The sequence below is a fragment of the Podarcis vaucheri genome (assembly GCF_965113315.1).
Source record: "Podarcis vaucheri genome assembly, chromosome: 12".
Lineage (NCBI taxonomy): Eukaryota > Metazoa > Chordata > Lepidosauria > Squamata > Lacertidae > Podarcis > Podarcis vaucheri.
The window spans coordinates 63,393,661-63,406,119 of NC_138750.1; the positions used below are offsets into that span (position 1 = coordinate 63,393,661).

The following is a 12,459-nucleotide window of genomic DNA, read 5'->3' on the forward strand; positions in this document are numbered from 1 at the left end:
TTCTTCCACAAACTGCTCTGCCACAGGTACACTCCACCCTTCCTCCCCACTCCCCGGGAAGGCTCTGGGATGACACCCATAATTGGCCATGAACGGGCTCATTCCCAGGTATTGTTGGAGTATACTGTTCGCTCTTTCTGCTTGCCCGTTGGTTTCCGGGTGTCTCGCCGTCGAGAAGCCCACCTCGACCTGCAGCAAGCTCATGAGCTTCCTCCAGAACCGGGAAGCAAATTGTTTCCCACAGTCTGAGATGACCCTCGAGGGAGCCCCATGCAGCCTGAAGATATGATCCACAAACAACCTGGCTGTCTCCTCTGCCGTCACCGCATGTGAGCAAGCTATAAAATGGCACATTTTTGTCAGTAGATCGACTACTACCATGACTGCTGTCTTCCCCCTTGACTTGGGCAAATCTGTCATAAAATCGATGGACACCACCTCCCAGGGTCTTCCCGGTGTGGGTAAGGGTTCCAGTAACCCTGCGGGGCAGCTCTCTCCCCCTTTGCCCTCTGGCAGCAGCTGCACCCCCGTACATATTCCTGTACATCTTCCCTCACCCTTGGCCACCAGAACTGCCTGGTAACGAGCAGCATGGTCTTGTGCTGTCCAAAGTGCCTTAGAGTTGTTTGAGTACCTTCCCCCTCAGTGTCTCCCCCGGTACATACAGCGCCCCCTTATAATACAGTAGCCCTTCCTTTTCCTCAAACCCTCCATGGTTTTCCCTTCCGTCCCAGAGTTCCCTGATTTTAGTTTGAGCAAACACGTCGTTTCTAGTGAGCCCGGCCAGTTCTCATTTCCCAGCCAACGCTCCCCCCCACACCCATCGGTCCTCGGGGATCACGTGTCGGACCTCTAGCGGTCCCTCTCCTTCCATGTACTCCGGTTTCCGGGAGAGAGCATCTGCTCTTACGTTTTCCTCTCCCGGCACGTATCGGATCTCGAAGGAAAACTTGGAGAACTCCTGTGCCCATCGAATCTGTCTCTGGTTGAGCACTCGCGCGGTCCTCCAGTATTCCAAGTTCTTGTGATCCGTACAAACCTGGATCTTGTGCTGTGCCCCTATTAGTAGATGTCTCCATCGGCGAAACGCCACATAGATCGCAAGCAGTTTGCGGTCATACACCGTATAGTTTTGCTCCGACTTGCTCAGCTTCCTCGAGAAAAAGGCACACGGCCTCCAGCCCTGCTTGGCCCCTGGCTGCAAAAGTACCTCTCCAATGGCTCGGTCGGACGCGTCAGTCTCCAGCCTCATGGGTTTCTCCAAATCAACGTGCAGGAGCTGCTCTTCCGAAGCGAACGCCTTCTTCAGTCTTTCAAAGGATTGCTGTGCACTTTCTGTCCAGGCGAACTTCTTTTTGCTACTGAGACAATCTGTGATGGGCGCTGCCAAGTGGGCGAAGTTCTTGATGAACTTCCTGTAGAAGTTGCTGAACCCTAGGAACCTCTGCACGTCCTTCTGGGTTTTGGGGGCTTTCCATTCCAGCACTGCCTGCACCTTGCTTGGGTCCATAGCTAGGCCCTTGTCTGACAACTTGTACCCCAGAAACTCGACCTCTCTGGTGTGAAATTGGCATTTTTCCAGCTTGACCCACAACTGGTGCTTCTGCAGTCTCTTTAGCACTTCCCTGACGTCTCTGACATGTTGCTTCTCATTGTCTGAATAGATTAAGACGTCGTCCAAGAAGGCTACCCAGTTCTTGTACAGCAGGGGCCCCAACACGTGGTGCATGAATGCTTGAAAACAGGCGGAGCCCGATTGTAATCCAAATGGCATGACTAAGTGCTCAAAAGCCCCCAGGGGGGTGAACATGGTGGTTTTCCATTCATCCCCCTCCCTTATCCTAATCAAATTGTACGCTCCCCTGAGGTCCAGCTTGGTAAAAAAATTTCCCTGCCTCACCCATGTTAAAATGTCGTCAATCCTGGGCATTGGGAAGGTCACGGGTTCTGACACCAGGTTTAAGGCCTGGTAATCCACGACTAGTCTGGGCTGATTAGTCTCTTTTTTGTCCACAAAGAACACTGGACTGTCCCCCACCGCCTTTGATTCTCTTATGAACCCCCTCTTCAGGTTCTTGTCAATAAATTGCCGCAACTCCAGCATCTCCCAGTCAGACATGGCATACAGCTTACCCACCGGCAGCTGAGCCCCTGGGAGTAAGTTGATTTGGCAGTCAAAGGGCCTATGAGGGGGTAGTCTATCAGCCTCCCTCTCGCTGAAGACTTCCTTCAAGTCAACATATTGTGGTGGCACCTCCCCTTTTGGTTCCACTGCCAGCCCAGCCACCCTGGCCACTGTCATCCTTGGGTTCTCCCCTCCCAGACAGTGTTCCAAGCAGTAAGCTGACCCAAAGGTGACTGACCGCTGCTGCCATGACACTACTGGATCATGCAGTGCCAGCCAGCTCATCCCCAGTATTATTGGGGGTCCTGCCAGTGTGGCCACGTGAAAGGCAATGGTCTCCGTGTGCCTGGAAACCCTCATTCGCATTGGCGGGGTCTGGTGTGTCACTCCCCCCCCAGAAGTTCCCTGCCATCGATGGTGGTCACTTGCAAGGGAAAATCCAGGGGCAGCAGGTGGAGTTGGTGCTCCAGAGCGAAGTCCCTGCTGAAGAAATTGAAGGAGCTGCCTTGGAGCAAATGATTCAGCAGAGGAAACACAGCCCAGAATAACTAAGGAGATAGTACAAGAATACTTGGCTAGTTTAGATGTATTCAAGTCTCCAGGGCCAGATGAACTGCATCCAAGAGTATTAAAAGAACTGGCAGATGTGATCTCAGAACCACTGGCAGTCATCTTTGAGAATTCCTGGAGAACAGGCGAAGTCCCGGCAGACTGGAGGAGGGCAAATGTTGTCCCTATTTTCAAAAAGGGGAAAAGAGAGGACCCAAATAATTACCGCCCAGTCAGTCTGACATCAATAGCAGGGAAGATTCTGGAGCAGATCATTAAGCAAACAGTCTGTGAGCACCTAGAAAGGAATGCTGTGATCACCAATAGTCAGCATGGATTTCTGAAAAATAAGTCATGTCAGACTAACCTGATCTCGTTTTTTGACAGAATTACAAGCCTGGTAGATGAAGGGAACGCAGTGGATGTAGCCTACCTTGATTTCAGCAAGGCATTTGACAAGGTGCCCCATGATATTCTTGTAAAGAAGATGGTAAAATGCGGTCTTGACTATGCTACCACTCAGTGGATTTGTAACTGGCTGACTGACCGAACCCAAAGGGTGCTCATCAATGGTTCCTCTTCATCCTGGAGAAGAGTGACTAGTGGGGTGCCACAGGGTTCTGTCTTGGGCCCGGTCTTATTCAACATCTTTATCAACGACTTGGATGATGGACTCAAGGGCATCCTGATCAAATTTGCAGATGACACCAAACTGGGAGGGGTGGCTAACACCCCAGAGGACAGGATCACACTTCAAAACGACCTTGACAAATTAGAGAACTGGGCCGAAACAAACAAGATGAATTTTAACAGGGAGAAATGTAAAGTATTGCACTTGGGCAAAAAAAATCAGAGGCACAAATACAAGATGGGTGACACCTGGCTTGAGAGCAGTACATGTGAAAAGGATCTAGGAGTCTTGGTTGACCACAAACTTGACATGAGCCAACAGTGTGACGCGGCAGCTAAAAAAGCCAATGCAATTCTGGGATGCATCAATAGGAGTATAGCATCTAGATCAAGGGAAGTAATAGTGCCACTGTATTCTGCTCTGGTCAGACCTCACCTGGAGTACTGTGTCCAGTTCTGGGCACCACAGTTCAAGAAGGACACTGACAAACTGGAACGTGTCCAGAGGAGGGCAACCAAAATGGTCAAAGGCCTGGAAACGATGCCTTATGAGGAGCGGCTAAGGGAGCTGGGCATGTTTAGCCTGGAAAAGAGGAGGTTAAGGGGTGATATGATAGCCATGTTCAAATATATAAAAGGATGTCACATAGAGGAGGGAGAAAGGTTGTTTTCTGCTGCTCCAGAGAAGCGGACACGGAGCAATGGATCCAAACTACAAGAAAGAAGATTCCACCTAAACATTAGGAAGAACTTCCTGACAGTAAGAGCTGTTCGACGGTGGAATTTGCTGCCAAGGAGTGTGGTGGAGTCTCCTACTTTGGAGGTCTTTAAGCAGAGGCTTGACAACCATATGTCAGGAGTGCTCTGATGGTGTTTCCTGCTTGGCAGGGGGTTGGACTAGATGGCCCTTGTGGTCTCTTCCAACTCTATGATTCTATGATTCTATGATTCTATGATTCTATGAATCCAGCAGCCCCTCCACTTTGACTGGGTGCCCATTCAGGAGTTCTAGCACCACTTCTATGGCTATAACTGCCCTGGGAGGGTCAGGCTTGGGCACTTCTATTGGTTGCTGGCCTGACTGCTGCCCCCGGTGGTTGGCAGCCAGGCACTGGTGTTTCCCTGCGCCTGCCCTTCCTCCCCCTTCTCCTCACAGCCAGCAGCTCCCACCATCCCTTGCCAGGCCTTTCTTTGAGGGCAGACCCTGGCAAAATGCCCTGGCCGTTGGCAGAGGAAACACTTCTTGGTGGTTTTCCAATCCTTCCCCTCCCTCTTGCGACCTTCACTGGAGTTTGAAACCTCTCTCGCGCGCCATCCATTTCCATTGGCTCAGCCGCCTGGGAAAGCTGTCTCGGTATTTCAGGAATGCGGTAGTCATGGCAACGTGCCCCTCTCACTTCGCGTTTCTCCTGAGCCCGCGCTTCCTGCCGCACTCCAATCGCAAGCACAGCCTTGGTCAGCTGATCCATTGACTGCGGGCGGGGCGCGCGGGACAGCTCGTCCTTCACCGTTGGGGACAACCCCTCCTCAAACAACATTTGAATAGGTTCAGAGTCCAGATCCCACCCGAGCCGGTGGATCAACATTGCAAAGCGCGACCAGTAGTCTCTAACTGACTGGCTCCCCTGCTTGCACCCCATCAGTTCCCGCCGAGTCACACATTGCTCCACTTCACTGGAATACATCGCATCCATCGCCTGAAAGAATTTCCTAAGGTCCTTCAAGGCAGCATTTTGCGTCGCCATTAGGGGCCTGATCCATTCCCGTGCCCCATCCTCCAGATGCCCCACAATGTAGGCTACCCTTTCCCCATCATCAGCAAAGTCATTATGCTGCAGTTCCAAAGCGTACTCTATTTCCGTTCGGAACGCATTGTAGTCCTGGGGTTTCTCCCCAAACTTGTGTACCAGCCCCGGTACCTTCCTCGCGATGGGGATGAGTCTGACCTGTGCATCCTGAGTCCGTCTTTCATCCAGCCGCACCGTCAGGAGAGCCACATGCTGTTCCAAATCTCGGTTCCTCTCCACCAGATTTTGCACTCCAGCTGCTTGCTCTGTCTCTCCGGCTTCCCTGGTTTGGCTCATCGTGCTGCCTCCCTGGAGCTGCGCACAAGCAACGTTAGTGACTGACGGATTGCTGTAATGGTTCTAGGGGTTGCTCGTGTGTAAGTTGCCACCACTCCTGGCTGGGTTACCTGGTTGAACCCTTTCTGTCTGGACAGCCTCTAGCTACGTGGCTGTCTCAGTCGCTGGCAGAATCCGTCCGTGGGCGTTTCTTGAATCTCTTCCAGCAAATAAGTTCTTTGACGCCAAGTCTCCTCCTACTCTCCCTGCTCAGAAGTCTTCTGCGCAGCGAGGGCGTGGGCAGCGGCGTACCCATGCTCTCCCCGCTGGTCTCCGGTGAAGAGTCCTGGAGCCTCCTCTCCGATTCCCCCATCTGCCCCCCTTCTCCACTTGTGTTACGCTGATTTCCTTCCCCAGCAGATGGGCTGCCTCTCTCCCTATTGGGACCCTCTCCAGCATCCCTCTTGAGCCTTCCCTCCGCCTCTAGCTCCGATGGCAGTTCCCTGACAATAACCAAAGGAGCATTTCTCCCTCACCTGCTGCCAAGCCAAGGAGTTCAGGGGATGGGGGCTTGAGGCTGTCCAGTGGGTATCAGTACCTTGCAAAAAAGTTGCTCACCATCTCTTGCCTATTTCTTGTAGAACTGAGGATTGCCCTGGTCGGCAAAACTGGAGCTGGGAAAAGCGCAACAGGAAACACTATCCTGGGGAAGAAAGAGTTTACATCGGCCATTTCTCCTTCCTCAGTGACAGCAGAGTGTCAGAAAGAGGACACTGTCATTGGTGGTAGGAGAATTGTGGTGGTTGATACGCCTGGCTTTTTCGACACAAAGGTTCTAAAAGATGAAACTGCCAAGGAAATCAAGACCTGTGTGAAGTACATCTACCCAGGAGCCCATGCCATCATACAAGTCATTCAGCTGACTCGTTTCAGCCCAGAAGAGAAAGCTGTTGCTCGGTTGATCCAGAAGATCTTCAGCTGCAAAGCCAAGGACTACATGATCATCTTGTTCACCCGCAAGGAAGACCTGGAAGGTATGCCTTTGAAAGAGTTCTTAAAGGCGGGAGACCAGGATCTGCAGAACCAGATCGCTCAGTGTGGCGGGAGATGCCTGGCTTTCAACAACCGGGCAGAAGGGCAGGAAAGAGAGGAGCAGGTGGCCGAATTGCTTGGGATGATTGACGACCTGGTCGAAAGGAACAAGGCAGCCCCCTACTACACGGAAGACATGCTAGAGAAGGACAAAAAAGAGGTTAAGAAGAATCCTGATTTTAGATTCCTGTGTAACATACTGTAATAGAGTATGCCATGGCATATGGTGTGCTTTAACCCTCTTCCCCCCGGCTCCATCTATTGTCCTCTGCAAATCTGTCTGTCTCAGAGCAGTTCTTAGTCTCAAAGGAAAAAAACAGGTGATATATCATTCCCCTGATATATTTCAAACACATGGTTTGAAAGCAGTAGTAAGATGCTGGAATCCACCAATTTAACCTTGGACCCAAAGTGGGGACTCCCTCCTCCGGCCTTCTGGAGGAGGGAGGGACCTTTGTGTCAACACCCCAAGCAAACCGCCCAGCCCACTGAGAGAGGCAAGGGCAGGCATTGTACACTTCCTGAGGAAATATATTTCTTCATCTCAAATCGCTTTACATCATTTGGTGTTTGCCCTCAGAATAATCTTGTTAGAGACACCATTTACCCATGATTCCCATTTTACAAAACGGAGACTGAGGCAGGAGTGTTACTTGCCCCAGTTGCCTCCCCGATTGAGTTTGTTTTACCGTATTTTTCACTCTATAACACGCACCAGACCATAACACACACGTAGTTTTTAGAGGAGGAAAATGAGAGAGAAAATATTCTAAACGAAATAGTGGATATATTATTTTTGTGGTTCATGCTGTGGCCACAGACATGTGATCTGACAGTGAGTTTGGAGTAGCCCAATGCAAAAATCCTGAGGATCCATGTGGATCCATGCTTTGTAACCATGGAGGAGGGAAGGAAGGGGAACCATGGATCCTCTGCTCACGACTGCAGCAGATCCCCCCGCCACCCGCAGGCATTCGCTCCATAACACGCACAGACATTTCTCCTTACTTTCTAGGAGGGAAAAAGTGAGTGTTATGGTGCAAAAAATACGGTAATCCATAAGACGACCAGCTTTTGTTGAGAGGAGTGGACTGCCTGACTCTGGGTTCCCATCTAAGTCTATTACTTCCCCATGCTCAGTTGTGCAAATTTATAAGAAAATGGCATTACAGTGGTACCTCGGGTTAAGTACTTAATTCGTTCCGGAGATCCGTTCTTAACCTGAAGCACCACTTTAGCTAATGGGGCCTCCTGCTGCCGCTGCATCGCAGCGGCATGATTTCTGTTCTCATCCTGAAGCAAAGTTCTTAACCTGAGGTAATATTTCTGGGTTAGCGGAGTCTGTAACCTGAAGTGTGTGTAACCTGAAGCATATGTAACCCGAGGTACCACTGTATTGTCTTGTTTGCTGTGGGTTTGTAATTTTTCTTGTTGTCCATTGCTTTGACATGCCTAATATTTTTTTTTTTGCAAATAAATACTTGCCAATAAATAATCTTTAACTCTGCAAATAAACAATCAATGACACTGTGTGTGTGCAAACCAGATGTGGGAAATCTTTGGCTCTCCAGATGTTGCTGAATACCATCATCCCTGGCCACTGCCCATGACTGCCTGGGCTGATGGAAGTTGTGGTTCCACAACTTCTGGGGGCCCTGTGAAATGTAGACCCCTTTTCCAAAGATGGGGAGCTTTCACCAGCAGCTCGTTTCTCCAGCCTATCGGTAAGGCAAGTGCTGGTGTTCTGTTCTGGCCACCTCACCTCAAAGAGGATCTTGTGGAGTTGGAGAAGGTTCAGAATAGGGCAAGCCAAATGTTCAAGGAGGATGGAGCCACTCCCCTATGAAGAAAGGTTGCAGCATTTGGGACTTTTTCGTTTAGAGATAAGCCAAGCAAGAACCCTCACTCTGCTTTGCCTGTGCTATGCAGAATTCTATAAGCATCTATTATGTTGCCTCTTGCTCGGCTTATCTCTTAAACACTTAAGCTCACGGACATCCAAGAAGCTGGATGTTGGAGGATTCAGATAAGAGAAAGCCGTTCTTAATGCAGTGCAGAATTTAACTATGGAACTCACTCCCACAGGAGGCAGGGATGGTGGTAAGCTTGGAGGGCTTGAAAAGAGGACTAGGCAAATTCATGGAGGAGAGGGCCATCGGTGGCACCTAGCTCTGCTCAGCCTCCACAGTCAAAGGCAGTGGTGCTTATGAATGCCAGATTCTGGAAACCACAGGAGGGAAGAGGACTGCTCTTGTGCATAGATCCTGGCTTGCAGGATTCCCACAGGCATCAGGCTGACCACTGTGAGAACAGGATTAGAAGGGCCATTGGCCTGATCCAGCACACTGCCAGAGGTCCCCCCCCTCTCTCTCCTTCTCAGACCCTCTTTCACAATGTCCCAAGTGGAGTCAGTGAAAGCCAGGACATAGGCATCTGTGGTCTTCCTCCTGGCTACAGATGGGAGAATCTCTTAAGTCTCTCCCTCTCATTTTCCCAGTTATAAAGTGCAGCACTCCACATTTCAACATATACCTTAGGATATGAATTTCTGTACACGTTGCTTGGCTGGAAAACTGCACTGATAAATTCGGAGAAATGAGGATTTCAATGGATGGTTGTTTGGGGTTGAAGATGGTTTCAGAAAGTGTGAATTGGATAGGGTCGTCTAGTCCCAGCCCCTGCAATGCAGGAATCTCAGCTGAAGCCTCCAGGACAGAGTCCCCCACCTCCTAAGGAAGACCGTTCTACTGTCAAACAACTCTTATTGTCAGAAAGTTCTTCCTGAGGTTTAGTCGGAATGTTCTTTCTTGTAACTTGAAGCCATTGGTTTGAGTCCTACCCTCCAGAGTAGGAGAAAACACTGTCCATAGGACAGCCCTTGGGATATTGGAAGATATTTTGTTTTAAAACAGCAGGGGATATGAAATCTAGAAGTAATGCACTGAAAAGCCAATTCCCTTCCACACTCACTCTCAGAGTAGAAGCACCTTCCTGTTTCTCAACATGGAAGTAATAATTTCAGTTACTGGGTGGAGTCTTCTTTCTAACTGCATGAATTCACAGAAACATCCCACAGCAAGAAGCCTTTGCCTTTTGCTGCACTATGTCACCTGCAGTTGATTTCCCTTCTCACGTGGGGGCAACTTTCAGAAATCCAAATTCCAGGCAGAACAACGAGGGATTGTCCCACCATGAGATAGGAGCCTAAAATGAGTTGTACAGCGGGAACAGGCAATGGTGCGTCTAGTTGAGCATCCTGTCTCACAGTGGTCAACCAGATGTCCTTTAGGGATGACACCCACAAGCAGGACCTGAGTGCAACAGCAGCACTCCCCCCCCCCGGCCCCCAGTAATGGGTGCCCTGCACCCTGGTCCCTCACAGTGGAAGTGGAGGATATGGCTAGAAGCCATTGTCCTCCAGGAGTTCATCTCATCCTATCTCAAAGCCAACCTGGCTGCCAGTTATCCCCACCTCTTATGACATTTCTGCACTGAGAGGGAACAGGCTTTCCAAATGGACACCTTCCACCTGAAGCTAGGGAAAGATGGTGCCTGTGGCTTGGGCCCCATCCACCTTTCCTTTGCTGTGGCTTAGCCCCCATTATCCCCAGTCCCCACCAAAACTCATTGCACTTTGACGTCACCACATTTCAACATATACCTTAGTATATGCATTTTTGTACACCTTACTTACGGTTTCCCATTGGGGCATCTGCTTAGCCACTGTGAGAAGATGCTAAACCTGATGAACCATTGGTCTCATCCAGCAGTCTCTTCTTAACGCTCTTCTGTTCAATCAAGTTGGGTGTTTTATTGCTTCTTCATTGCAGTATTACTTATTGCATATTCTGGATTCTGTAGTGATGGACCTGCTCTGAGACCTTTGGGAAGACTACAAAAATATTACAAATAACTATTTATTATTTATTTATATCCCAACCCCCCCCCCTTTACTCCACTGAGCTCAATGCAGTGCACATGGTCCTCCCCTTCCTCATTTGATCCCCACAACGACCCTGTCAGGTAGGTCAGGCAGAGAGGCAGTGACCGGCCCCTACGGCCACACCCAGTGAGCTTCAGGGATTTGAACCCTGGTCTCAGGCCAACGCTCTAACCACTACACCACACAAGCATTTGCAGGATTAAGAATGTGGGGAAGGAAGGAGACTTTCACCCACCTGCAAGCACCCCCCTCCACATCTAGTCTCGCACCCCCAATAGCCAGAAGCCAAGTCCAAAGGAAAGGAATCCTAGAATCTTAGAGTCAGAAGGGACCCCGAGGGTCATCTAGTCCAACCCCCTGCAATGCAGGAATCCCTGCTAAAGCATCCCTGACAGATGCCCACCCAACCTCTGCTTAGAAACCTCCAAGGAAGGAGAGAAGGAAATCATGTCTTTCTTTCTCACGGGTCCCACAAATTTACAACGAACCTCTCTCAAGTTTGCACTTTTGAGGACCCGTGTCCCAGGGGTGTTGGGTTTGCTGATCAAAGGCTGTTTGTATCTAATGTGTTATGTTGCAACAAAGGTCCCAGGGGCAGAAGTGGTGGCAGAAAGAAGACAGCGCACCAGATTCTGGTAAGTGTTCCCCCACTGAGTTTGACACCCTGCTGCATTGGATGGGGAATATCATATACAGGGTTGCCATGTGTCCTCTTTTTCCAGTAGAAGTCTGCAAATGTGTCCTCTTTTTTGCTCCTCAAAATGTGTGTGTGTGTGTGTGTATGTTCCATATAGAAAGCTACATTTGTTACTCAACAATCATATTCCAATTTAGCAACACTAATGATTCTCCACTTACCCGACATTGATGTTTATAACCCAGATGATATACAATTGTGTTTTAAGGTCCCGTCTTATCAAATTTCATCCTCTCAAACATGTTTATTAATATATTCTGCTATTTTCGGGCTTCCGGGCTTCTGCCTCTCAGAATATGGCAGTGCGGAACGAATCACTCTGATCAAAGCAAAGCTGGCAGGAGCAAGAGAGGAGAGTGCCAGGACTAGACACAGGCACAGAAAGCCTCACAAAGGTCTGTGAGGTGTTGAGAAGTCCGGCAGAAGAGCCATTCTCCTGCTTTCCCCCCAAAACCCAGAGCCAAAAGGTGGTCCCAGGGGTAACCCATGAAACACGGTCCAGGACCGGTCCAGAATCCGAAGGTTCCTCTAGGAGTCAGTCCAACAGGACCAGAGCAGGACATGAGGCAGGAAACCAGGCAAGGACAGGTGCAGGATCTCAGGCAGGATGTAGCATACAGCAATGTTGCTCCTGCAACCAGGGGCGGGGTCCGACAGCCTTTTATCTTTGTCAGGGTAGGGGGCCGGTCCTGATCACTCAGCGACTCACCTCCCTGTTTTGCCCGAAGGCAAGCACTTCTCCTGCGAGTACTCAGGTCTCTCCTTCTCTCAAATCTTAGTCTCTGCAGCTCGGGAGACGTCGGTGGATGACTAGACCCAGGGGCCGCCTCAGCCTCCCCTGAGCCAACCGGTAGTGGAGCAGCTGTAAGTGATGGCCCGGCTGGAGGCAAGGAGGTCATCCCTGCATCTGGAACCAGGGCAGGCTTGGGCCCCTGACTCGGCCCAGCTGGTGTTTGTTGCAGGGGAACCTGTGTAGGCTGGGACTCTTCAGGATCAGGCCCCAGACTTGGTTCAGATGATGTCTGAGGCAGAGGATCTGGTGCAGACTGAGTCTCCTCTGGCTCCGAGTCCAAGCCCTAGTCCCAGGCCATCACAGGTGGAGGGGGAGCAGTTGAGAGTGCTGCCGGCTAAACCGCGGCTTCACCAGCCGAAGTCACAGGCTTGGATGGTTGGAAAAAGGCTTCTGCCCATGGTGGTGCTTGTGAAAGAGTCTGGAAATGGGGATGGGACCTCTCCTTTCTCCTTTCTCTTGACCCTCCTCTGAAAGAATCATGTGATGGGAATGGTGAAGGTTGGACCATTTGTGAGCCACAGTTGGCAGTGGCATGGCATGGAGCAGGGGGGCCATGGCCCCGGGTGC

The 12,459-nt window shown here is 50.4% G+C and overlaps 1 protein-coding gene across 2 annotated transcripts in view; it reads left to right on the forward strand.

The window, feature by feature from the left end:
- LOC309515043 (GTPase IMAP family member 7-like) overlaps positions 1-7,141 on the forward strand; it is a 15,469-nt gene extending 8,328 nt beyond the window's left edge. For both annotated transcript variants that reach the window (XM_082192650.1, XM_082192651.1), the window contains exon 3: positions 6,009-7,141. In XM_082192650.1, coding sequence (XP_082048776.1) covers positions 6,009-6,664 — 656 coding nt within the window. In that variant the 3' untranslated portion in view covers positions 6,665-7,141. The remainder of the gene's footprint in view (positions 1-6,008) is intronic.
- The last annotated feature ends 5,318 nt before the right edge of the window (positions 7,142-12,459 follow it).